Below are 26,963 nucleotides of genomic sequence, written 5' to 3'. Positions count from 1 at the left end.
CCAAATGGAACCTACAGAATAGTTTCAGACTTTTCAGAAATTAATAAAGTAATATACAATGTTTCATATCCCACTCCAGATTGCAATGACATTTTAGCACGTCTTGCGGGTAAATTTTTTTACACTACATTGGATATGGCTCAAGCTTATTTTCAAATTCCAATATCAGAAGAATCACGTCCAGTTACCAGCTTCGCAATTCCAGGTTGTGGTTCATTCCGTTATCAATGTTTACCTATGGGCATGAAGACATGCAGTAGTTTTATGAATAGACTAATGGACATAGTATTTAGTGGACTTCCCGACAATCAAGTAGCCACCTATTTAGATGATTTGTGCATAGCAACTTCCACTTTTGAAGAGAATTTCTCCCTAATTCAACAAATATTTGATAGGATTAGGAAAGCAAACATGACGGTTGGAATAAAGAAGTGTAAGTTCGCATTTTCAGAAACCATCGTTTTGGGACATCTTCTTTCCGCAAAAGGAATGAAAATTTCCGACAAAATCATTAATTCAATCAAGAATTTTCTAACACCTAGCAATAAGAAACACGTGAAGAGCTTCTTAGCACTTTGTTCTTACATTAGGAAATATGTGTCCGGATTCTCATTTTTAGCAGATAACATATATAAACTTTTGAAAAAGAACGTTCCGTTCACGTGGACAGAGCAGCACCAGAAAGAGTTCGATGAACTAAAGGATAAAATTCTCAGTTCTCCCGTTCTCAAACCGTATTCTCAAAACAAGAAGACCTACCTCATCACCGATGCGTCTACAGTTGGCTTCGCAGCCAGCATTTGGCAAGATTCGGAAGACGGAAGCTCACGCCACCCAGTTGCCTTCGCGAGCCGCAGATTAACCGACACAGAGAAGAAGAAATCAATATTTGAACTAGAATTTCTCGCAGTGGTCTATGGAGTAAAAGCGTTTAAATATTATTTGCTAAACAGCCATTTTACTTTAATAACTGATAATCACTCCATATCCTATTTACGACAAGCATCAAATTTGACAGGTCCATTGGCACGAAGAGCTCTGGAACTACAGCAGTTTTCCTTCGATGTGAAACATGTCAAGTCATCAGAAAATGCCCTTGTAGACACTTTAAGCCGCTATCCAGCAGATGACGCTCCTGCCGACAGTGAAGACAACCCTGAACTAATTTTCCACCTAGAGGACGAAAACTTCAGCATTCGACAACATCAAGAAGACGATCCATTATTCAGCCCTATCATTAAAGTCATCAACAACGATCCGATGCAAGATCCAGGAGTAGTACGAGCAGCACAGTATTACGTAATCAAAGACAACAAACTGTACAGACGTCATCGATACAACAAGACAGAGGAACTTCTCTTGTGCATTCCACACAAATTAAAAGATGAAATTTTCGAGAAGATTCATTGCAGTGAATACAATGCAGCTCATGCTTCACCATCTTCCACGTATGAAAATTTCAGGAAAAGATTTTACTTCCCAGGATTAAAACGATGGGTGTACATGAAATCAAAAAGTTGCCTCGAATGCCAGATGTCGAAGAGAGATTTCGGACCAAAGAAGCTCACCCTTCAGACGTTCGAACCGATCGCCACCCCAGCCAGGAAGTGGGTCATCGACACGTGCGGTCCACTGCAGGCCACAGCCAACCACGGACATCGCTACGTTCTCATCTGCGTTGATCAAGCGACCAGGTACATGGTAACGAGATCTATACCTTCAGTTGACGCCGAAACGATCGCCAATACATTAATGGAACAGATCATTTTGCGATTTGGTGTGCCAGACAACATCACGCTTGATCGTGCACCAGCGCACACTTCAAATATCATGGAACAATTGAGTCAAATATTGAACGTCAGACTCAGATTCGCAAACACAGATTTCCACGAAACAGTTGGACTCGCCGAAAGACATATTCAGAAATTAAAGCAAAGGCTGAGACCGTATGTAATGAAAAAATGTGCACAGTGGTATCTGTATCTCTCGGCCATAACGTTTGCGATAAATTCAGAAGTACACACAGGAACAAGATATTCTCCACATTACCTTATGTACGGTTACGAACCAAAGAATGCGATGGATTCATTGCTAGGAATAGATCCAAATTCGTTGCAGCACTCTAACAAGGAACGCCTAGATATATTGCAAGCGATGCGTGAACAAGCACAGGAAAATCTCCAGAAGAAATTTAAAACCCAGAAAAAGTACTCAGACCAACACACACGGCATGTTGAATTTCAACCTGGACAAAAAGTGCTAATTTTAGACACAGTTCCGTAACGAAATGTACCTAAGCACTTCGTAAATTACTTCAAAATACATGGTACAGTTCTTGAAATGGAAAATGCCAACAGCGTACGAATAAGCTACAAGGACGGCCGAGGAAAGGATAAAATCGACACATTTTCCATAACAAGAGTCAAACCTTTCTTCGAAGAAAAGGAGAAAATACAAGAAGAAAATTATAATATCGACGAAATGTCTGCAGAACAGTCAGAAATCGAAGAGACAGAAGTCAAAGGGACATAATTCCACAGAAAGTCAAATGGGAAAGAACGTTGTCTTTCCATCATTTCATCGTCATCGTCGCGATTAGTCAAAGGGGAAGAAAAGCGACGCTACAAAACAAGCAGTCCAATCGAAGCATTCATGTTTAATTAAAACCTAAATTCATTTATTTTGTTAAATCTTATCAAAATATACAGGAACTGTCCTCTTCAAAAATAGAATTTCGTGATAACCACGCCAAACTATCCTTAGTTGAATAAACTGGTTTCTTTTCATGAAGATTGCAACACTCGCCTCCTCGACTTGGAAGAGAGCGATATCAACAAAACAGGTACATCTCCTATTGCAGCGGTCAAGGAACGAAGTAGCGTGACGTCATCCTGAAAGTGACATCAAACGAACGACAAACAACTAGCAGAAGTGACAGAAGTTTCGCATGTAAGCAATTTCTCCAAAACTCACATCATCTGCATTCGAATATTACAGTGAAACACGATTATGCAAGAAACTTATATAATAGAGACATTAGAACATTACGAGAATAACGAGCATTAGGATATTTAGTGTAAATTCTCTACAACAATATACATACGTATATTGCAGAGTATACACTCCTGTTATAATTTAAATGAAATAGTGCACAAGTTATATTTATATACAGTATGTATGAATTTACGCTCGCAATAATAATATTTCACTTATGTGAAGTTTAATGATGCTAGGGACAGGTTTTATCTTCATAGATAGCCATTTAAGTATAGTGCGCACTTGAGCGTATCTGATATCCCTTAGCACACAATTTCTGGAATTCTAGTAATTCCATATATATAACGAATTCCTCATAATACATATGAGTGAGAACAGTAAATGAATTAATTTTCATAAAGATTGATAATTCTTGTGTTTCATTGCAATAATAATCATAATAATAATAATGCACTGCCCTTCGAAACTGCGTCACATACAGCGACAGCGATATCTTTAATAATTGTAGGGACTATCTTATTTTTATTAATTACGGCATGTTTTGTTCGTAAAATTAAATCCTGTTTTTGTTGTCGTCCCCTTGCACAACAAACAACCAGTCGACAAAAACCTACCCCTCAAGTTCGCAGTATAAATGTCACAAATGAAGAACAAATAATTCCTGTAAGAATAGCACAAAATAGACATATCAGACCATCAACAGCACCACCCCCTATTCCTTCTTCTTCCAAAGCGCTGGCTAAACAATCTTGTATCGATATCCCATCACATCACTTTGACAGTATCTGTTAAGGCACATCACCACCGACTTGCACTTAGCCAATGGATTAGACACCCTGTCCAGCAGGCAGACAGTGAACTTCTAAAGACGCCCTACAATTGGCTGAGTACATGTCGATTGGTGTATGTCCAATTACTACATTCCTATCCTTATTTTCTCTTTCTCCTTCCTTTCAATGGCTCAGACCACCTCTAACAGGTACCTACAACACCAGAGCATCGTCGAAGATCGACAGAGGAAAACTCGAGGAACAACGCCGCCAAATTGTCTTCCACCTTCTACAGAATACACCTCCAGATTAAATCCAATTTTGGAGCATCCCCCCCCCCAGATTTTGATGGACGATGGACTTGCCGTATTGGAGAATAGAAAGATGAAAGACAAGTCAAGAGGAATGTTCCGGAGGCTACACTTTGTTTGGACAGGACAAAGAAGGAACAGCATTCATTGAATGTGTGTCTATTACATTCAAATTGATACTGCTAAGACAGGACAATGCATCCAAGACGAACCTTCTGTCCCAGTTGCGGAAGTTGGAGAAGAAGTGTAAGACGTTTCTCACCTAGGACAACATGTGATTCTCCCACTGTGATCTGATTCCCAGTTTACAACACCTTAGTATAACAGGCAAGTATTTCACGAACTTGGAATTCCTTCCCAGCAGGACCAATTAGTAGCATTACATGTTCCAAATACCAATTCAACAGAGCATCCCAGCTGCCCAGGATGTCATCAATCGTTACAAGTTGCAACAAGATGTGAAAATGCAGAAGTTCGAGGAACTGGAAACGCCAAGTTCACCACTTCAATCCCTAGTGATGTCCCAATAGACTACATAAGTACAGGAACTAGGTTCGTCCCAATTGTGCTATGCATTTCTATGCATGGACAAACGTGAACATTTCAGAACACGGGAAATCGAAATGATACTGATCTGCAATCATTGCGTGAATTCTTTTAGAAGAAACTGGTACTTTCAAAATGATAAAACAATGTGATTAAGTGAAAATAAACACAATGATACGAAATAATGTCGTATTGAACCCTTAAGGTTTGAACACAATGTGTTTAAACAGTGAACATTCTCTAAGTGATTACATAGTGTCATTATGGCATACAGTGTAAACTATGCCTTATCAAAAGTGAATATTTTTTCATTCAGATTTGTAAATAATTATAAATTTTGGTTCCAGGATAGTGTATAGTGCATCATGATTTACGTTTTCATTGGCGATGCAAAGAACACCAGTGATAACGTAATATTAAAATAATCAATTTAAGGGACAAAAACATCGTAAAAAAGATATTGTGCTGGTAATGGTTGTGGTTATGTATTATAATCAGCTATCCTAATTTCATATTCATATGTTTAGTTAATCAACTTACTGCTCTTTGGTTCTTAATGGTATTTAGTTGTTTATGCATTATTTATGCATACTAATAAGTATTATGGATGGGTACTGGTAAAATTTTTCTGCTTACCAGGCTTGATAGTTTCTTGATGTCCTTCTATATCGTTTTAAAGGAATTGCTAACATGTATGAACCAATAAATGATACACTCAGACAAGCGACCATCGGAGATGACGCTTCTTGACAGGGGGGTATGTTGACTTGTAGGTAAAATATTAGAAGGTGTACTTGAAAACGAAACATTAGGGAGACAGGATGTTCTCGTCGGTTTGGAATGCAGACCTTACAAATTCCATTACTTGCCTCGTCCGTGGAAAGGTACCAGCCTGACAGACGGATATGAATCGACAGGTATTGGAATTCGTATAGCGAAGCAACCGAACCGATCTGAGAAGATCGGAAGGGAATTTCGGAAACAGTATTGGATTTGGTTTTGGTGCGTGAACATCGAGGAAGAAAGCGCAGGTATGTACCTGGAGGACGGAGGCGTCTCTCCGAACATAGAATGGTCTGAGCCTTGTTACTGAACCTCTCGCTAGTACCTTTTCTTACTTACACCCCGGTAATAAAATAATGAAATAAGGGAACGAGCGAACAATTCAGTCGCCCACCAGGGGGACGAGGAAGTGAGCGTGCACTGCAGTGATTCAACCCGTGTCTCGGAAGTTGCATCGAATGGCACTACAGGAAAACCCCCCTATGCAATGCGTGATGGCCACACGACTCCACGTGGCCCAGTCAACTGTGAACCGCACCCTGTGTGAGAAATTAAACCTCCGGAAGGTTTTTAAAAGCCGTGAACATTACCTCAGTGAGGCCTATCGCTGTAAGGTCTCATCACATACATCTCGTTCTACCCAGAACTTTCTGCCACAGATGGCGACAGACACCGGCATTCGGGCTATTCCATTTCAAGATATACTGGCGAAGTCACCATATGCGAGTCCCATAAATTTCTGTGGGTTTGGTCTACTGATACGGGCACTTTCCTCTCATTGTGTCACCACTCTCCAGGGCCTGTGGGAAGCCTGTCAGGAGGAATGGCAGAAGATTCCACTTCCTGTACTTTGTTGTAGCCTCCTACAATGGAAGTTACGGTGCAGGGCTATTGCCAAGACACACGGTGATCACATTGAGGTCAACCGATGGTGGTCCCGTGGATTTTCATAAGGTAAGTGCTAGTCCAAAATCGGACACATATACGCGGATCGACCTTCTGTACTGCTCTCCCATCTGGTCCATGGCGTGTCCCACTCAGCTCTCTAAAATCGATTCAGTCTTTCACTCTTCCTAGCTATAGTCCGGTACAGGGTTCCCTCATTACGCAATTTTTCATCTCCGCATCTCTTGTCTTTTCTTAACTTACAAACTGCTTATCAGAGACGTTTGCAGGATGATTTCAGTTATTTATACAAAATTGTGAATGGCAAAATCCGCTGCAACACACTTCTTGAGGAATTCCACTTTCGATTACCTATGCGCACAACACGCAACACAAGGTTATTTTATACAAAAAAAATCTAGACTAGAAATTCATAAAAGATCTCTTTTACAGACTTGCAACACAATACAATGATTTCCCCTCAAGTATTGATATATTTTCCTCCGAGCTTGCCTATCGGACTTCTATCAGAAGAAATGCTTGTAATTAATATCACATAGTGCCATCTTTTACTTATTTTCTTGTTCATTTGCTATTCACTTTTATGTTGTTTTGTTACTCTTAATTATTTTATTTATTTATTTGTTTATTATTATTATTATTATTGCTTTTTCATTGTTGACAATTTCAGTGTAAAATGGCCACCTGTGCTGTATCTGGAATTTTCTCAATAAATAAATATGTAATATAACAATTCGGTTGATCATAGTAAACTGTACAAAACTTCAAAGTCCACTGCCTAGTACGATACAGCTTGCTTGGAGATCATTCTCAAAATGCAATAGATTAGAAAAGTATTTCGGAGAGAATACTTGTACAAAAGTCCTTCTCGCCAGGACTACAGTACAACCCAGAACACTCAAAGGTGAGATTGTGAGTAGAAACTCGCTGCTATATAAGTGTGTGAAACCTTTTACTATGCAGTACAGATTTCTGGACTAAATATCGAGGACACCTGCCTGTCATAAACAGAATTTAAATGTTGTGTCTGGAACGGGAAAAAGAATGTTTAATTAAAGTCAGTGATATTACTACAGCACCGTGTTGCTCTGGATCGAAAATTGTTTGGAATGATCCCTCGATGATGTCATTTATTTTTTTGATAAGTTGCAGTATCCTTACTTGCAAGACATCCATGCTATAGCGCGTTAGGAGAGCGATTCACATACAAACTGTTTGTACTTGTGCGTTGCATTCGAAAATGCGATTTTAAGGAGTTGACATTTACTAGATCATCAGCGTTTCGTTGGAATTTAAACTGTCACAAGGCTTACTTAAATATTCCTCATCAATCCTTTTCTAGCGGGATTCATCTTCCGGTAAGCCATGGTATCTGAGCAAGTCCAGGCTGCACTGGCCACATTGTGAGTGAATCAGACAAGGAAGGTTACTTTCTATATTTTCCTCCACCCCAAAACATGTGGTAGTTCCATAAACTAACGGAAAATTTATCTATTCACCGATAAAAGGATGCAAAACATAGAATACACTCTGTTAAATCAATTCTCGTACAGAATTTGCCCTTCGGTTGCAGTGTGCTGATGTGAATTGCGTATCTATTTTAAAAAATTCATGTCACTGTAAGTGAAAACTCCGATCATGCTTCTTCAATCTTACCTTTCTCAAGCAGCCGACGAAATTGTTTCTGATCTTGGAGCCTGGGAGGAGGTTGGTGTTTCCGCTGCCTCCCACGTACACTCTCCTGGAAGACAGCATGCTGAAGGGACCCATGGAGCTGAAGCCGTCCGTGTAGATCCCGTCCACGGCCATCGAGACCTGCAACAGACAACGGGAAGCTTAGAGCACTTGTCTCCTCTGTGGCTTTAACACAACAATACATAACCGTTCTCATCATTATTATTACTTGCAGTAACGTTACAGTTAAGCTTACAATGTACTTTCCACTGAATTTCTAAGTATGTAAATCAGCTGTAGCGTAGAATGTATAAGTATTTCCAATCAAATTGTCTGTCATCATGTTTATTCTCTTCGTTTTACGCAATCACAGTTTCAAGAATTGAAACAAAACACCAAACAGGCTAATGGTTTCGATTGCTCACTAGAACAGTCTAAAGGGAGAGCCAATCGAGAAGAAAATAAATAATCCAACTCGTATTCTGAAATATAGGGTGAGGCAGTCAAACGGGAAGATTTAAAAAAAAATCACAAAAAATAGAGAAACCAAATATTAGTTAATTTTTGAACATGAATGTACTGTGCATGACTTGAAATTACTAGTGTACCTGAAAAATGTTCATTTTTTTAATATGGTGTCAGTAAGATGGCGTCCTAGGTGTTGCACACATTGTCGGAGTCTCAGAGTAAATCCGCCCATGACGCTTCGTAGCATCTCCAACGGAATGTTGTGGATCTCTTGCCGAATTCGCTCCTTCAAATTATTCCCTGGTTCTTGGGAGGGTTGTCCTTGAATACTTTGGACTTGAGGCAACCCCAAAGAAAAAGTCAGGACCCGACAAATCGGGTGAACGGGCAGGCCAATGAATATCGCCGAATATGCTCATGAGACGACCTGAAATGCGAGTCGAAGCACATCCATAGACACTCTGGCAGTATAGCTAGTTGCACCATCTCGCTGGAAGAGTGTTTCTTCATCTGGGTCATAGTCATCGAGGACAGGCAGGAAAAAGGTTACCAATATTCAGCATAACGTCCAGCGTTTACAGTCACCGTGTTACCGCTCAAGGTCACGCCCCTCATGCTCATAACCCCCCAACCACGCCCGCCAGCCATTCCTGAAATCTTCCCGTTTGACTGCCTCTCATGGGCGGATTTACTCTGAGACTCCGACAATGTGTGCAAAACCAAGGACGCCATCTTACTGACACCATATTAAAAAAATAAACATTTCTCAGGTACACTAGCAATTTCAACTCATGTACAGTACATTCATGTTCAAAAATTAACTAATATTTGCTTTCTCTATGTTTTTGTGAAATTTTTATATCTTCCCGTTTGACGGCCTCACCCTATATTTGAGTTCAGCAAATATCTAATAGATATTTCAACGTAAAAATATATCGGTTGTTGGTTTCGATTGTTCTGTCCTCAAATACAGATGGAATGGATCAGTCGATATGTTCATAATTTGTAGTATGTCCAAAAGTCCTAAAGCTCAGAATGTTTCATCGCACCACATTTAACAGTTCCTGAGATATCGAGATGTCACATGACATCGATTGTTGCTTCTCATAGCCAGGCGGACACTCAGACCTGGTATAATATATGATGTATTTACCTTTATTTGGTAGGCCCATTAGTTCATTAAATTTTGGGTTTCTAGTTGCAGCAATTGTAGAGATAACGATAGAAGACATGGCGGACTATTCAATTGTACCCTGAAACTGTGTTACAGTTACTCTTATGAGTGTATAATGTGTATTACTTCCAAAATTCTAACTTCCATGGCAATCTGAAGGATGGTGATTGTTTTTTTTTTTTTTTTTTGGTACTATGTTATTCATACAGGCATCCTTCGAAAGATCCATTCTGAATATAAACAAAACTATAAAGGATCACAAGCAATGGTATGCAAAAATAAAAACAACTTATCTTCTGTGGTCCTTATATGAAATATAACTAGCATGGGCGAAACCTGGAGCCTGATTTGAGGGAGGTAGGGACAGCATCGAAATTTGGGATTAACTTGGAGGGGGATCTAAAAGTGTCCATCAAATAAAATAGCGTCCAGCATTATTTTGCTAAATTTGGTAAATTACAAATAACATTTTTTTTATTACTTTTCTCCTCAGGTCCCTGGAGGTTAACAAAAATACCCTGAACTTGTAAATGGTAATAGCCTAAAAGTTCTTAAAGGATAAGTGACATCCCCTTGCCCCCTCCCAGTTACGCCTATGATAACTAGTAATAGAGAGAACAGAGCATTAAATCGAAACGGGGCGTATTTTTAGTTTCTTTCCTTCATGAATAGAAAGTACAATAGTGGCAAGAATAGTTTGAAAATATGGAAAGCATTATCTGTTTTGCGTCATTATACTGGCGCGTTTCAACAGAGAGAGAAGATGAAGAGAGAGAGAGAGAGAGAGAGAAAAGGGGGGGGGGGGAGTGAAAGTTCTCATTTGGATTCCCTAGGCAGAAAATATTCACTTTGTTCTTCGCTAGCTCGAATGTGAAAACAGCACCTTAAGACAAGTCGCTCTCTGTTGCTGAACTTCCACCATTTGGATGGTCTACAATTTCCGCTTCATTAGCAGAAGGGAAGCTGAGATGAAACCCGAACAGTCGCCCAAACCAAGGAGGGCTGGAAATCCGAAACGCTTCAGAGGGAAAGCATCTGGCTGTCACACAAAGAGAGGAGGAGAGAGTTCTGCCTCGAGAACTTATTTCGCGAGCCGCAAACGTTATCCATTATTCACTTGCCACTATGAGATTTTAGATGAAAGCACAGTCGGCCATTACGATTTTATTGCCTCGGTTGAAGGGACTTCATTGTTTCTCAGACCAGCTGTTTTAAAGCCACTTCTGTGTTCCAGTAAAATTTTAGATGGGATGACTTTGTATCTCTAACACCAGAGACATTACAAAACTGTTTCAGTAAATGTACAAATAAAGCGTATTTGTATTTCTGAGCTGACTGTATCCACAATGTCCTTACTTGCTATACATTCAAAGAGAAAAAAAATGTAATTTTTACATAAGCACTAACTGCTTCTTGTGTTTCTAGTAGTCATTACAATCATTAATGTTACTACATACGCTGTTAGAACTACCGAAATAATTTAACAGTCGCTCCTTGTTACAAAAACCGGATACGATAATTGTCTTCTCTTTGTGAGCCCATGTCCATTGTAACGTGTAGCAGTGTTCACGTTACAAATATGCATAAAAACTTAATATTTTTCTTGGTTTGGTACTTAAAATTTGTGTGTTAATTTTTAATTACCAAGAAAAGTGGAACACACCTCGTATATAGACTATACATCATAATGTTAAATATAAGTTAAAAGAGTTTGTTTCTTTCTGCCAGCAAGCTGAGCTGGAATTTCATTCTCGGTGACAACAATACGAGAAAGCAATCGCTATTGTGTAGAAGCCAGGCAGACTCAACTTTATGTAAACGTTGAAACCGGGGAAAAGGCGAAAGATTAGGCTGTCTTCCCCACGCTATATCTGTCGTGTCCTTTGGCGGACAATAATTTAATTAATATCATATTAATCCCTGATTCTTTTACTGCAAGACGGTGTAATCCGAATTTAGTTACGTTAAGGTAAACGAAAGTTATACCCGCGCAAGACAAAACCTGTATTTAAAAAAAAATTGCTTAACATTTTAACGTTGTAAACTTTCTTTCTTTTCTTTGTTGTCTTTTCGCGTGGCCGTTGCAGGGAGAGAGGGGAGTTGGAAGAAGCCATACTCCCTAGTCAAATTAAATGCTGAGTGTAACAATGAAAATTATATTGCATATTTAATATTCACAAAAGGGTAAAAATAATAATTTCTGTATGTAGCTAATTATGTTCCTCTTTGATATTTTATTATAATGTAAAATTGAGGTAAAGATAAAAGTTGGTAAATCCTTCACGGCACCGAGAAATCCTATATAAGCAACAAAGCTCGGTGGCCCGTGGCCTTTTGTATTCGAACTCCAGATAAATACGGAACTCGTATTACCGTCTTTTCTTTTCACACCCGTATTTCTGCGCTTACTTCCACGTCGCTACTAGGAATTAGTTTATTCTGGATTACCTTAGGACAATTACTTAGCTCTTCTGGTCAGAAGGCTTATGTTCTCTCGGTTCTATGCTCCTGGTCAGGAGATATAATTGAGAGGATTGTGATTGTCTTAGGATATACCAGAATTCGGGATCGGTCGATAGACTGTTAGTAGTCAACGTTTGTGTCCCTGGTCAGGGAACACCTTTTCTTATTCTGTGGTCACGGATTAATTTTCGGTTCTCTGGTCAGAGGCTGAAAAGAGAAAAGGAAGTTGGATACTGAACCGAATATCGACAGAACCTAGTGGGAAAAAGGATTGTCGATTGCTTATAGAATCTTGGTCAAGATCTATAAGTACATTGAGAACCTTTGACCTAGAATTACGAGGGACCTTACAACGAGGATTGAAGAAGCCGGAATAACCCGAACCTTGAGCCGAGGAGACTCAAGCCCCGAAGCGATACTGAGTGTGAAGCCGAGGCTCAATAGACCCATCGAACCAAGTACGATCCAGGGCGGCTCGTTACAAGTGGCGCTGCAACGTTTGGGGCTCGAAGTATATATCCGGTGGTTGTTCAGAAATTACGAAACATCGAGATGGCAACAAGAAAGTCTAAACGCAATTCATTGCCGACGATTGTAGAGGAACACGGGATTTTGCACTTTGATTGTTGCTCCGATCAAGATGAAGATAAGGGGGCATTTAGGTGCATTTCCTGCAGTCAGTGGAAGCATTTCGTTTGCGAATTTGAGGCTGAAACCGTGGAAGGGCAAAATTTAGATGTCGTCCGGTGTAAAGGTTGCCAGGGCAATGAAGATGAGAATAAGGAACCTGCTATTGAACTTCCTCCGTGGTTGACAGTTTGGTCCGAAATGGAAAAAAAGGAAAGAAAAAAAGAGAAAGCAGAAGAAGAAAGAAAACGACAAGAAGAAAAAGCAGAAGAATAAAGAAAACGACAAGAAGAGAAAACAGAAGAAGAAAGAAAACGTCAAATCGAGAAGACTGCAGAGGTGAAAGCTCGGAAGGCGGAAGAGAAAGCTAAAAAAATTGCTGAAGAGAACAGGTGGCAACAGTTCTGGAGTATATTAAGAGAAGAGAAAGCAGAAGAAGAAAGAAAACGTCAAGAAGAGAAAGCAGAAGAAGAAAGAAAGCGACAAGAAGAGAAAGCAGCAGAAGAAAGAAAGCGACAAGAAGAGAAAGCAGAAGAAGAAAGAAAGCGACAAGAAGAGAAAGCAGAAGAAGAAAGAAAGCGGCAAGAAGAGAAAGCAGAAGAAAGAAAGCGGCAAGAAGAGAAAGCAGAAGAAGAAAGAAAGCGACAAGAAGAGAAAGCAGAAGAAGAAAGAAAGCGACGAGAAGAGAAAGCAGAAGAAGAAAGAAAACGACAAGAAGAGAAAGCAGAAGAAGAAAGAAAGCGACAAGAAGAGAAAGCATAAGAAGAAAGAAAGCGACATGCTGATAGATCGGAAAATGAAGAACGGTGGAAACAGCTGCATGAAACTCTAAGCAAGGAACTGTCCCAAAATAATGAGAAGTGGGAGGTACTCCACACAACGCTTACAGTTGAGCGAGAGCGTGAAATGGAAGGAATTACTCGTTCCATGGACACTCTGGGAGTGAGTGTAACCGAGATTAAGGAACAGATGACTGCTTATCTAGGGAAAAATGAGGAAGTAAGTTCTAAGGTTGCTGAGTGCTTCGAGAGGCTAGAGAATTTTGGTGAAGAACCACGTCAAGGAGAAAGTAAGGTTTTCTCTTTTTGTGAAGAGATAAATACTAGTATTTCCAGCTTCCGTGAAGAAGTAACCCACAATATAACCAGCGTTCGTGAAGAAGTGGATAACATTGCAAAGAATAACACTTGTGTGGCCACCGAGTTACGTCAGCTGAAATTAAACGTGGAACAAAACATAAGCTCCCTGAGAGACAGGCTTCAAGGACTTCACATAGATCCATCTCAGCAGGAAACCGCTGTTAAGTCACCTTATGGCTTTGATAACCATCAGTCAGCTGGAGAGATGTCAGATTACGTTGAGTGTGAGGGTGCACGCGGATCTCCGAGTAAGAGAAAGATCTCGAGGAAGAATAATGTTAGGCCCACAGTGGAAGATCTAATTGTTCGAGGTATGGAAGAAAGAATTAATCACAGTAAAGTTGTGACCTCCATTGGAAACTCTGATGCTGGTAGGTTTGGGAAAACCTCGAAGACAGAAAAAAATCGGAAAAGACCTTCTTGTAATTCCTCTTCCGAGGACGAAAGGCCACCGGCAAGGATTCGTCGGAAGAGGCGGAAACCCGGAAAGAACCCAACTCCATCTTCAGATTCGGAATTAGAAAAAAAAATCGGAGGACGATATGTCAAATTACCTCGAATATCGGACTTAAATCAACTCCCTAAGTTCAGTGGTAACATTGAAGCTCAAAGTGCACAGAAGTATTTGAAGGAACTAAATGTTAACTTTGAGCTTATGCAAGTTCCAGAGAAATATCGTCTCCAGTTACTATCCAGATTGTTTACCGGACAAGCCGAGCATTGGTTTCAGGCCCATTACGAAGAGTTTAGGGACTACAATGGATTTTGTAAAAAGTTTACTGCTACATTTGCTTCAGAGGAAGCAAAACAAAGACAATTGGACGTCTTGAGAAATAGAAAGTACACTAAAGGCTCCAATCAAACCATGGAAGAGTATGCGTGGGGAATCTATGCTGGGTTTAAGAATCTTTCTCCAGTACTCATAGAAAGTGAGGTCTTGAATTTGATAATTAAACAGATGTCTTATAAAGTCAGACAACTTTGCCTCGTTAACCCACCGAAGACAATGGAAGAGTTAGCGGCATTCCTGAAGAGGTATGAAGTGAATGAGGAGGCCGAAAGCTGGAGAGCAGATTGGTTCAAGACAAATGAAGCTGGCAACAGTAATAATGGAAGATTTAGAAATCAGCAACCAATGCAGAGAAATACAGCAGTGAGACAAGTCGTCCGAGAAAACCACGGACCTGCGGGAAGAAATATTAACAACAACGTCCGTAACCATGAGGAACCAAGGACGGGTAATAATGGTTACCGTCAAACTAGGGAGTTTAGAGGAAGGACGTGGTATAGAAGTCGTCCTAATAGACAAGAACCAAGATCTGATCCCGAGACGAGAGCACCAGAAGGAGGTTACGTCGAGAGAAGAAGAAACTCAGCATCTCCTCCTCGAAGAAGAGTCTATAATTCTCCTAACCGGCAATTCGTGACTTCAGGATCTCAGACATATGAATCAGAGTTACCGAGGACATTTGAACAACAACAAGCCGTTGATCAGACTCGTCAGTTCTATTGGAGCGCTCCAGTAGTTCCCACTAACCAAGGTTTAAATGGGAATCTTGCTTAAGTTCCGTTCCGCTTGGGCAAGGAAGTAGTAAGGAACGATTAGTATCCAATGGCGAAACTTTTAACAGGGCTTACGAAATCCATTAGAGCTACTCCTTAACCAAAATAGAAGAGAAAGCTGTAGAAGGGATTAAGAGGTCTGTTGAATTAACTACTTTCCATAGTACGCCCAAAGTTAAAGCTCAAGTTGCAGACATTCCTGTCGTTTGCTTACTCGACACTGGGAGCGAGGCTTCGTTGTTAAATTTCGACATTTGGATGGAACTACTTGAGAAGTACAGGGGAATGAAACTACAGAAGGACCCAGAAATTCGAATAGTTGGAGTAACCGGTTCGAATCGGATAAGGATTTGTGGGAGGAGGAATATTAGCATTAAATTTAGAGACCAGGAGTTGAACACTGAAGTATTTGTGATAAAGAAGTTAGGTGTTGATGTTTTACTGGGCATGCCGTTTCTTAAGCCCTATGGAGCCAATATCTGTTTGTTGGAGAACGAGTTGACACTGCAAAGTAGCTGCACCCCGCTCACTGTTAATATAGATTACGACGGAGGCAAGGAAGCCAGAGTAAACGTCGCTGTGTTGGATAAGTGGAGTGCCAGTGAAGATAAAATTAGGGAAAAGGTTGAAGAAAGTCAGTTCTTGTCCAAGAGTGAACAGGATAGTTTGTTCCATTTGCTTATGAAATATCACCATGTGTTTTCAGAAAGACCTGGCTGTGCTAGAGACGTTCAGTGTGAGATATGGTTGAAGGATTTAGAGCCAGTGTTTAGGAAGCCTTATCCGATCCCTGTTGCCAAGCGTGAAGCTTTAGAAAAGGAACTAAATCTATGGAAGGAATGGGGAGTCATTCAACCTTCGAATTCTGCCTATTTGAATTCTTTAATTGTAGTGGATAAACCTCAAGGACAAATACGCCCGTGCATTGATTTTCGCCAGCTCAACAACAAAATGATAGTTCCAAGAAGTTCCGTCGAACCCATCCATGAGTCTTTGAAACGTTTCAGAGGATCCAGGTTCTTTTACAGCTTGGATCTCGCGTCTGGCTACCTTCAGGTAAAAATACACCCTAGCCACAGAAAATACACCGCTTTTTCTTATCGAGGTCGCTTATATGAATTTACTCGGATGCCCTTTGGACTTTCGAATGCGGTCAGCACTTTTGTCTCAGTCATGCACAAATATTTTGGTCCAGAGAGTGAGGAGTATCTTACCGTGTATATGGATGATTTACTTGTTCACTCCAAGACGCTTCTAGAGCATTTACAGCATTTACAATTGGTCATAGAACGATTGAGAGAATGTGGAATGACCATTAAATTAAGGAAATGTGAATTTGTCAAAAAGGAGATTCGCTTTTTAGGGCATATAGTATCAGGAGAAGAAGTAAAACCTGACCCTGCTGGTAATGAAGCCATTTTGAGATTTCCTCGGCCAGCCTGTAGGAAGGACCTCCGGAAGTTCTTAGGTCTTGCTAATTGGAGAAGAAAATTTTATCCTGGATTAGCACAGGATGTAGAACCCTTAAGTCACCTCCTAAGGAAGGATGTTAAGTGGAGCTGGGGTGAAGAGGAAGAACAGGCGTTCCAGAAAATTAAGATTACGTTAGTTACTACTGGTGTATTGTCTCAGCCAGACTTTAATTTAAGCTTTTGTCTGTAGTGCGACGCCTCTGCTAAAGGGTTAGGCTGCATATTGTTCCAAGAACCAGAAGGTGGCGAGAAAATTGTAAATGTTATCCAATATGCAAGTCGAAAGTTGAGAAACAATGAGAGACACTATTCCATCCATGAACTGGAGTGTCTGAGTATCATTTTTGGTGTGGAGAAATTTTCAGTTTATCTAAAAGGCCAATCATTTAAAATATACTCGGACCACAAGGGACTCGTTTGGTTAAAAAACTCTCAGGATCTTAATAGCAGGTTAACTAGATGGGCTTTGAAACTACAGGCTTACCAATTCCAGATTATTTACGTCAGAGGAAAGGATAATGAGATAGCTGACACTCTTTCCCGGTATCCTGTGTCCGATTCACCAGAAGGAGATATTCCGAAGACACTTTTTTAAGGTGAACTATATTTGGCAAGAACGGGAAGAAACTGAGGAACTGGAGAAGTGGATTGAAGCTCAGAGGGAGGACTTGTTTTGTCAAAGCATCTTGAAGATCTTGGAAGCTCCAGAAGAGACTGATACCATTAATCAAGGTAGAACTAGGAAGAATTATTGTGTACATGGAGGTTTATTGTTCAGAAGAGTTCAGGGTGAATCCATTATTTGGAAGCTTTGTGTGCCGACAATATTTGTTTCCCAGATACTTAAGGAAAATCACGATAACCTAGGACACTTTGGCATTACAAAAACCAAAGCAAAAATAAAATATAGATATTTTTGGCCCAAACTATCCGGAGATGTTACTCGGTATGTTAAGGATTGTGAGATGTGTGCCAAGACAAAAATGGATAAGATAGGAATCCTGAGAGAGAAGCTTCACATTTCACCTAAGGATCCTCATGAGATGCTGTCTATTGATATTATAGGTCAGCTACCAACTTCCCATGGGTTCTCCTACATTTTTACCGCTGTTGACATTGGCACGAAATTCGTTTCGGCCTATCCTCTGAGAAGAGCTACATCTCAGGAGATCGTGAACTTATTGGAGAAAACGTATTTTGCTCACTACCCTCGAGTAAAAGTCATCCTCTCAGACCGAGGTACCCAGTTCACTTCGACAACCTGGAGCGAGTATATGAAAAGGAAGGGCATTACTCATGTCTGCACTACAGCCTATCATCCCAGCAGTAATGTGGTAGAGAGAATTAACCAAGAAGTCGTCCGTCTTTTGCGGCTGTTTTGCTACAGAGAGCATACTCGTTGGGCCACCTTCATCAATGATGTGGTTTGGTTACTGAACAATTCGGTCTCCTCTGTTACGGGATATGCTCCTTCTGAACTTTTCTTCAATAGAGCCATTCCGGAGGAACCTCATGAAAGGTTTTATTGGCCTGTACCACAGGATGAGAAGACGACTTGGGCTTTTAAATTATATCAAGCTCAAGGGAGAGAAAAGGTCCAACAGAAGAGGAGAAGAGTGAAGAATGGAGGACAGGCTTTGATCCTGAAGGAAGGAGATCTGGTCCTAGTGAAGAACCGTAAGCTGAGCTCCAGTCGTCTCCAAACCATCTCCAAACTCTTCGAGGTGTACGTCGGACCATACATCGCTACCCAGATGAGGGACAACTCCGCACTTCTCCTGCAGCCGTCTACAAAGGAGCCTGTAGATCGGGTTAACTACCAGAACCTAAAGAAGTTCACCTGTTCCCAGGAACGACGGAGAGAAATACTCGGAGAAAGCCTGATTTCTTGTGACTAGTGTGGAACCTCAAGAGTTGCCAGTGAATTGTTATGAACATTAAGTGAAGTTTTGAAAATTTTCACAATTTTTCTGTGAAAGAGAAAATTGTTCAAATTTTCTCGTAGGAAGCGACGCAATTGTAACGTGTAGCAGTGTTCACGTTACAAATATGCATATAAACTTAATATTTTTCTTGGTTTGGTACTTAAAATTTGTGTGTTAATTTTTAATTACCAAGAAAAGTGGAACACACCTCGTATATAGACTATACATCATAATGTTAAATATAAGTTAAAAGAGTTTGTTTCTTTCTGCCAGCAAGCTGAGCTGGAATTTCATTCTCGGTGACAACAATACGAGAAAGCAATCGCTATTGTATAGAAGCCAGGCAGACTCAACTTTATGTAAACGTTGAAACCGGGGAAAAGACGAAAGATTAGGCTGTCTTCCCCACGCTATATCTGTCGTGTCCCTTGGCGGACAATAATTTAATTAATATCATATTAATCCCTGATTCTTTTACTGCAAGACGGTGTAATCCGAATTTAGTTACGTTAAGGTAAACGAAAGTTATGCCCGCGCAAGACAAAACCTGTATTTTAAAAAAAATTGCTTAACATTTTAACGTTGTAAACTTTCTTTCTTTTCTTTGTTGTCTTTTCGCGTGGCCGTTGCAGGGAGAGAGGGGAGTTGGAAGAAGCCATACTCCCTAGTCAAATTAAATGCTGAGTGTAACAATGAAAATTATATTGCATATTTAATATTCACAAAAGGGTAAAAATAATAATTTCTGTATGTAGCTAATTATGTTCCTCTTTGATATTTTATTATAATGTAAAATTGAGGTAAAGATAAAAGTTGGTAAATCCTTCACGGCACCGAGAAATCCTATATAAGCAACAAAGCTCGGTGGCCCGTGGCCTTTTGTATTCGAACTCCAGATAAATACGGAACTCGTATTACCGTCTTTTCTTTTCACACCCGTATTTCTGCGCTTACTTCCACGTCGCTACTAGGAATTAGTTTATTCTGGATTACCTTAGGACAATTACTTAGCTCTTCTGGTCAGAAGGCTTATGTTCTCTCGGTTCTATGCTCCTGGTCAGGAGATATAATTGAGAGGATTGTGATTGTCTTAGGATATACCAGAATTCGGGATCGGTCGATAGACTGTTAGTAGTCAACGTTTGTGTCCCTGGTCAGGGAACACCTTTTCTTATTCTGTGGTCACGGATTAATTTTCGGTTCTCTGGTCAGAGGCTGAAAAGAGAAAAGGAAGTTGGATACTGAACCGAATATCGACAGAACCTAGTGGGAAAAAGGATTGTCGATTGCTTATAGAATCTTGGTCAAGATCTATAAGTACATTGAGAACCTTTGACCTAGAATTACGAGGGACCTTACAACGAGGATTGAAGAAGCCGGAATAACCCGAACCTTGAGCCGAGGAGACTCAAGCCCCGAAGCGATACTGAGTGTGAAGCCGAGGCTCAATAGACCCATCGAACCAAGTACGATCCAGGGCGGCTCGTTACACCATCCATGCGGTCATATCCATGTGTTGTGGCAAGAATGTGACGTAAATATCGCGTCGATAACCGCTTGGAATATTAAAGATAAAATACAGACACGCATTACATGTTCATTATATATATAGTCCTTCACTACTGCATTAAGACACATGAGAAAAACTTTCAAATTGAAATTAAAGATTTTATCTTGCATCAATATACATAATTATAAACGGCAATTACGTGAATTAAATAAGTTTTTTCTTCAAAAATAGAATCATTAGAATTAAATTAATTAGCTAAACTATGTAATGGCCGTTAATACTTTAAAAACGACCGTCGTAATTGCTAATTGGATGGCAGCGAAAATTGACAGCCTTATACCGCCATGTATCCAGTCTACTTTTAGCAGTGTAGGATTAAGTTACTTTAAGGATTATTCTAATTGTTTGTAATTTGCATTAATTTGGTAATTTTCTATAATTATATAAATAGTAATACGGTAAAGTTACCCCATGCATATTGTAACATGCCTTGGAGGTAGATGGATGATCTGGAGGAAGAGCTCCCTCACATTCACAATCTCTCCCAGTTGTTAGGGTGATGTGATCAGCACCACTCTTCGGCCTTTACCCAGATGCTTGGACGACCCCAGAGCAGCTTCGTGCAGGGACACGGATAGAAAAATTCCCACCTGAAAATCACCCACTCATGGAATCGAACCCGGGTCTCGCGCGTGGACGTCAGACGACCAAACGACATTAATTTCTTAACAATCTCTTTTCATATAATATTTTCATTTATCTTGCTCTCATAATATCTTGCCCAACATTCTAACGTGGGTGCCCTGACGTCGTAGCTGGGTGTTTGGTTTGATTCATTTACTTTATTTTACTTCGCTTTTCTGCCACTTTTGGGTAATCGCGAAGACGAGGATGAACGATGATTTAATAAAATTGAGGAAAGGACACTTACAAAGAACACCCATGCCCAGGTCGGGATTCGAACCCGGAACCCCTGGCGTTGTAGCGCGCTGTGCTGACCACTCCATCATGGAGGCCGGCTCGTAGCTGGTTGTGCTAGCACTGCGCCACGAAAGTGGGCTCCGACTCGACATTTTTTTTTAGCATAACATGGCGGTTTTATTTATATGAGTTAAACAGCAGCTTTGTAAGTTAAGATGCAACAGAAAGAATTTAGGCGAAACATTACTACAAATAATAAATAATAGTAACTTTTCAAGTTTAAAAATTACCCTCACTTTGTGCAAAGTATCCTTCATATCCTTTTGATGCAAATCAACAGGTGCACCGCTAAACGCAGACTCATTCGTGTCTATACTATTAATGTCCTAAGTTAATAAAATTGTGCCACTTGGCTCTGATCTAAATCTAGGTTAGCTTAACAACGCTCCGATTGTGAGTGGTGTATGATTGAAGCCGCGACATATGGCCTCTGAGAAACATTTGGCAGGTGCCTAACTTTAGGCCCTAGCTTCCGTGCACTCCGACCAGAGTGGAAATAGCCAGGCCGGTGCTCGCAAATACCCGACTGACCCTTCGGAAACCGCCAATCACAGCTCTCGATTGAAGGAGGGAATTTCCCGCCGACCAGTAAAATTTCACATTACGTGCACTCCAGGAGTCGCTTGAGCCTTAACTCGAACTGAGAGGGAGAAATTATTACTCCTCGCAGATAAACGTAGAATATCCTTAGAGTTTCAATTACCAACGCACGTGCTTTGACAAGCAACTGGGTTGTTGGCTCTGTGGCCGGACCCGCCACCGAAGATCCCGGGTTCGACTCCCGGCCTGTGCATGTGTGTGTTAGGTGTGTGTGTCCCTTCATCAATTTCATCTTCTCATCACGCACGCTCATAGTCACGATTAACCAAAATCTGCATCTGAATTTGATTTATTTACCTAATTATTTGTTTCAATTGGTTTTGTTTAGAAACTATGATGCTCCTCACGCTAGTAGGATTGTTGTATTTAATAAGGGCACTTCTATTGGATTAAATGAAGAAATCCCTTTTGGGGGTCATTATTCCTAACTCAATGGTTGGAAAAGCGACGTTAAATAATAATAATAATAATTCTAATATATAAAAATGGATGTATGTGTGCGTATTTGTTCCACCATAACTCTCTAACACCTGGAGCGATTTCAACCAAACTTGGTATACATATCACTTGCAATATGGAAAGAAATTCCGTGGGGGTAAGACACACACCCCTGGCACCCCTAGGAATGGGGGTAGGAAGGGTTGACAAGTAAAAATAATCGAAAGCAACCTATATGAGTGTGGAATCCATAGTTTTCGGGGTCGCTAAGATGAATAGTGACACTCCCAATTCAGTTCAACTTCAGGACACCCCTGGCACCCCTAGGGGGTGGGGGTGGGAAGGGGGTGACATGTAAAAATAATTGAAAACGATCGATATTAGTGTGGAATCCAATAGTTTTCGGGGTCGCTAAGATGAATAGTGACATTCCCAATGCCGTTCAACTCCAAGTTCATCACCTATCGGGATGGAGGGTGAGAGGGGGTGAAAAATAAAATGTCAGAAATGACAGAGATTAATGTTAAATCCATAGTTTTCGGAGTCTTTAAGCTAATTGGTGACATTCACGATGACCAAACTTGGTACAAATATGACTTATAATCTGGAAATAAATACTGTGGGGGTAAGACACCCCTGGCATCCCTAGGGGTGGAGGTGGGAAGGGGATGACATGTAAAACGACCGATATTAGCGTGGAATCCATAGTTTTCGGGGCCGCTGAGATGAATAGTGACACTCAAAATGCCGTTCAACTCAAAGTTCATTTTACACTATAGTTAGAATTCGTTATTTTCCTGTCTAATAGAAGATTTAATAAATATAAATAAATACCTGGGCAACGCCGGGCAATCAGCTAGAAATAATAATGATAATAATAATACAAAATGCAGACAAGCGACTGTGTCTAATCTAGGGATCCTGGGTTCTTGCACAGTCATTCGGTTAGGACCACTCTTAAAACTTTAGGTCCAGTCCGGTTAGCCTATTTGAGCATAAAGTTTACTTAGCTCGCGTTCATTGGTCGAGCTTTGTCAAGTCCTACTAGCGCAGAGGACTTGTCGCTCGTTTGTTCCAGAGATTCCCAGGACAGCGTATAGGAATTGCTTGCTGGACTGTCGACGATGACGCTCGTGTGCGTACAAAGTTCAAACCCAGCAACAAATTGGGCCTAATAACAAGTTGAAACGCCCACCTTTTTTACATCAACATGCTGTGCCAATTTGACGAAATGCGTAGTGTCAGTTTCCGCACGCACACACGGAAAGTGAATGGAAGTAAGGAAATTCGTACACCTTTCTGGAGCACATACGCGACACCCCTAAATTAAATGTTTGGTGTACGTTGATGAGCTCTAACATAATTAACCCGTTTTATATTCGAGGATCAGAGCAAATTCGTATCTGTATATCCTTCAACGCTTTGCAGTGCCGCAGTTAACTCATCTGCTATCAACCGCCAGTTGGACGGTGTTCATCCACAGCGGATACGTCAAGTGAGGTGTTGCTTGGATACAGTCTCGTATCGTACGCGTCGACCTCATTCCAAGCCCTTCAATTTCCGGACATTACACTCTTAGAAGGCTTCTTCTTTTGGGGGTACGTTAAAGAAGACGTAACTTCAAACAACTTTGTGTACATATGGAGGACGCTGTTGCTTCTGTCACGTCTGGAATGCTAGGAAAGTCTAAATTTCGTGTAAAATGGGCATATGTATAGAACTGTTTTGATTTTAGGAATTTTTACGTTTTTTTCTATTACACTTCGTGAGTTTGTCTTCGAATCGCATTTCTTTACACAGTGTCCCGAGAATCTCTGAAGCGAGCAAATGAAAACAGGTCTCTGCGCAAGCAGTGACACGTGAGAGGGGAAGCTACTAGCCGTTTTCAGTAGTGCGTACTGCTTTGCTATGCTCATTCGTCGTAGATACACTAGCGAAAAAGTATGAGAAGTACGAAAATAAACTAGAGGGAAAATTTATACGAGAGTGAGGAAGAAAAGTGTAAGACGGAGTTAAGAGATCTCGAGGAGCGATGGCGGAGAGGTTGGATACGAAGTTTAAGGCGAAAGAGCTGGATGTATTCGCGATAAAGCATCAGGATCCATTAGATACATAGCATCAAGATCCATTAGATACATAGCACAGCAGGAAGAATGTTTGCGTTCCCTCGGAGCCGTCCAGGGAAACATGGAATCAGAGTTGAAGCACACTTTCCGTGAGATGGTCTCCAGTGCAAGCAAAAAGCCTGAAATGAAGAAAAGGACATTTGTCCGGTGTTATGCAGTTACTTCGGCTGTGTAAGTCGCGATGAATAACTTTCTACAATCCTGCCTCCTTTCCAGGAAACTATGTGTGTCCCATAAATTTAAAGGTTAGAATTAGGCCCAATTTTCTAGAACTTTAAGTGAAGAATGTGAATGCATGGTGAGGCTTGATCTTGAACGTCGGACAGAAATGTTACATTGCAGTGAAGGAACAGAGGAAGCGAATCGACTCTACGAGGAAAGTCACGAATTAGACCAAATCCCACAATCTAGGAGGCCAAGTATGAGAAGAAACAGCCACAAGAAAAATCATAGTGGAAGTAGACAGTCCGGGAATGAAGCGACGACAGAGATGGCACAAAACGGCGAACACATATTTTCAATTGTAAAAGGGTGGAAATGCTACAGTACAATAGTAAGATCCCATGCTTCTCGTGAAAACACACATGGTATCCGTGCGAACTCCCACTAGCACAGGAATGTAAGATTAGGCAAAAACTAGTGTCCTGACTTTCACAGTTCTTTTGGTCTTTTAAGCCTTTGAGGTTGTGAAAATTGTAAAGCAAAGATTCAAGATACGCTAGCTCTTAGTGTTTGTACATAGTAGTAAGATAATATCTTCAGTATCATACACAATAATCCATATCCTTCCACACATTCATTGCAGAAGCTCTGTGTATGTATGTATGTAACCGTGAATAGAAGATACCAGTGTAACATGAAATGGTTCGTGTAAATATAGCTGCCAAAACTCTGAGAGATAAAGAATTCATATTTCATAGCCGATGCTGTGTACGTATATATAGAGGAAACGAAACGAATAGGAGAAATTAATCTAATCACAAATTAGATAGTGAAGAGATTGATTGATTGATTGATTTGCTTTATTTTACTTGACTTCTTGTGCCACTTTTGGATAATTTGCGAAGATGGGGATGAGTGATGATATGATAAAATTGATGAATGAACACTCACGAACATCCATGCCCAGGCCGGGATTCGAACCCGGGACCCCTGGCGTCGTAGCGCGAAATGGTAACGACTACACCACGGGGGCTGGCTGATAGTGAAGAGAGAAGGCGATAAAAGTATTTTAACAGAAAGAGGCAAATATTTCGTTGTAAAGTGCAATGAAGATGCTGGAAAAATATTTCTTTAGTTCTAACTGCACTTAGAAACTGATTTTACCCTTCTTAACTTTCACTCGTATGACAAAGTAAATACTGTACATTAGCTGCACTTCTAGACTCTTTGGGTATTGATGAAGGCCAAAATTGAATGTTTTGAACCTCCGGGTGATTCTCAAGATTTAGTGACTCCCCCCTTCAGAGAAATGAGTAAATCGATTGCTGGTGTAGGAGAAGAAGCGATAGAGGACGAGAGAGGAGAAGAGGAATAGAGAAGTGAAAAGTCCGATAGAGCAAAAGCGAAGAAGGAATAGACATAAATGAAGCGAAAGGCAGGTAGAAGGGGAGAACGTAGGAGCAAGTAGCGAAAAGGATGTAATTTCCTATTTTACGATTATCTTCTGCATTTGCAAGCTAATCGCGACGGTGTGGATGAATGATGACTGGATGAAACTGACGGAAGGAACATCCATGCCTAGGCCAGGACTCCAACTTAATATCGTCGGTGGAGAGAGTGTGAGCCCAACACTCGACCACCGAGGCAGTTGAGAGGGGGGGAGGGAGGGGGGGAGTGCTTACAATATTTTCACTGTGACGGCGCCAGAAAGAAAAGTCCGCATGCATATGTAACGGGAATGTTTTCTGGGACAGTCACACTTAATAGTGTCCTAAATACTATACAAAGACCCTATTTCGTCTCAAAGAGCATTTATTTGTACATATTTTCTTGTTCGCGATGGGAGTAACGACTGGTTGACCGAGGGCTGTCCTCCCTTCCCGAAAGCGGCCTCACCGTTTTGCATGTGTGATCCAAAATGCTTCAATGTTTGCTTTATTTCTTTTCAATGAGACGACCAATGAACTTGCTTGACCAACCAGCGGGCAATCACGTTCAATCACAGTCACAAAGTGCTATTAATAGGACTGAGCCAATAGCACTTTAAACCGATACCGATACTTGAAAATTGTAATACAGTAAAACCTCGTTAATCCGGCCTAATGGGGGGATAAGTTGACAGGTTTAACGAAAGTCCGGATTAACCGAAATAACCCAAAAGAACAGTAGAAAGTGTATTAAAACTCCGTTTATAGAAACAAAACGCGTTTATTATGGTGTATTTAAAAGGCATAGGCTTAAATACACTATACAGTACAGTAGAAAGTCTGCGGGAAACAGAATTTCATTAGTGATTGACTGCCTTTTCTATGGGAAGTTCTCTTGTTG

The 26,963-nt window shown here is 40.6% G+C and overlaps 1 protein-coding gene across 2 annotated transcripts in view; it reads right to left on the bottom strand.

Moving 5' to 3' along the window:
- Positions 1–26,963, bottom strand: part of Nrx-1 (Neurexin 1) — a 743,918-nt gene that overhangs the window by 125,331 nt on the left and 591,624 nt on the right. For both annotated transcript variants that reach the window (XM_083118572.1, XM_083118573.1), the window contains exon 6: positions 7,970–8,128. In XM_083118572.1, the coding sequence (XP_082974698.1) occupies positions 7,970–8,128 (159 nt within the window). The remainder of the gene's footprint in view (positions 1–7,969; positions 8,129–26,963) is intronic.

The sequence above is a fragment of the Lepisma saccharinum genome, chromosome 3 (assembly GCF_977018435.1).
Source record: "Lepisma saccharinum chromosome 3, izLepSacc3.1, whole genome shotgun sequence".
NCBI lineage: Eukaryota > Metazoa > Arthropoda > Insecta > Zygentoma > Lepismatidae > Lepisma > Lepisma saccharinum.
This window is presented reverse-complemented; position numbering and strand designations above follow the sequence as displayed.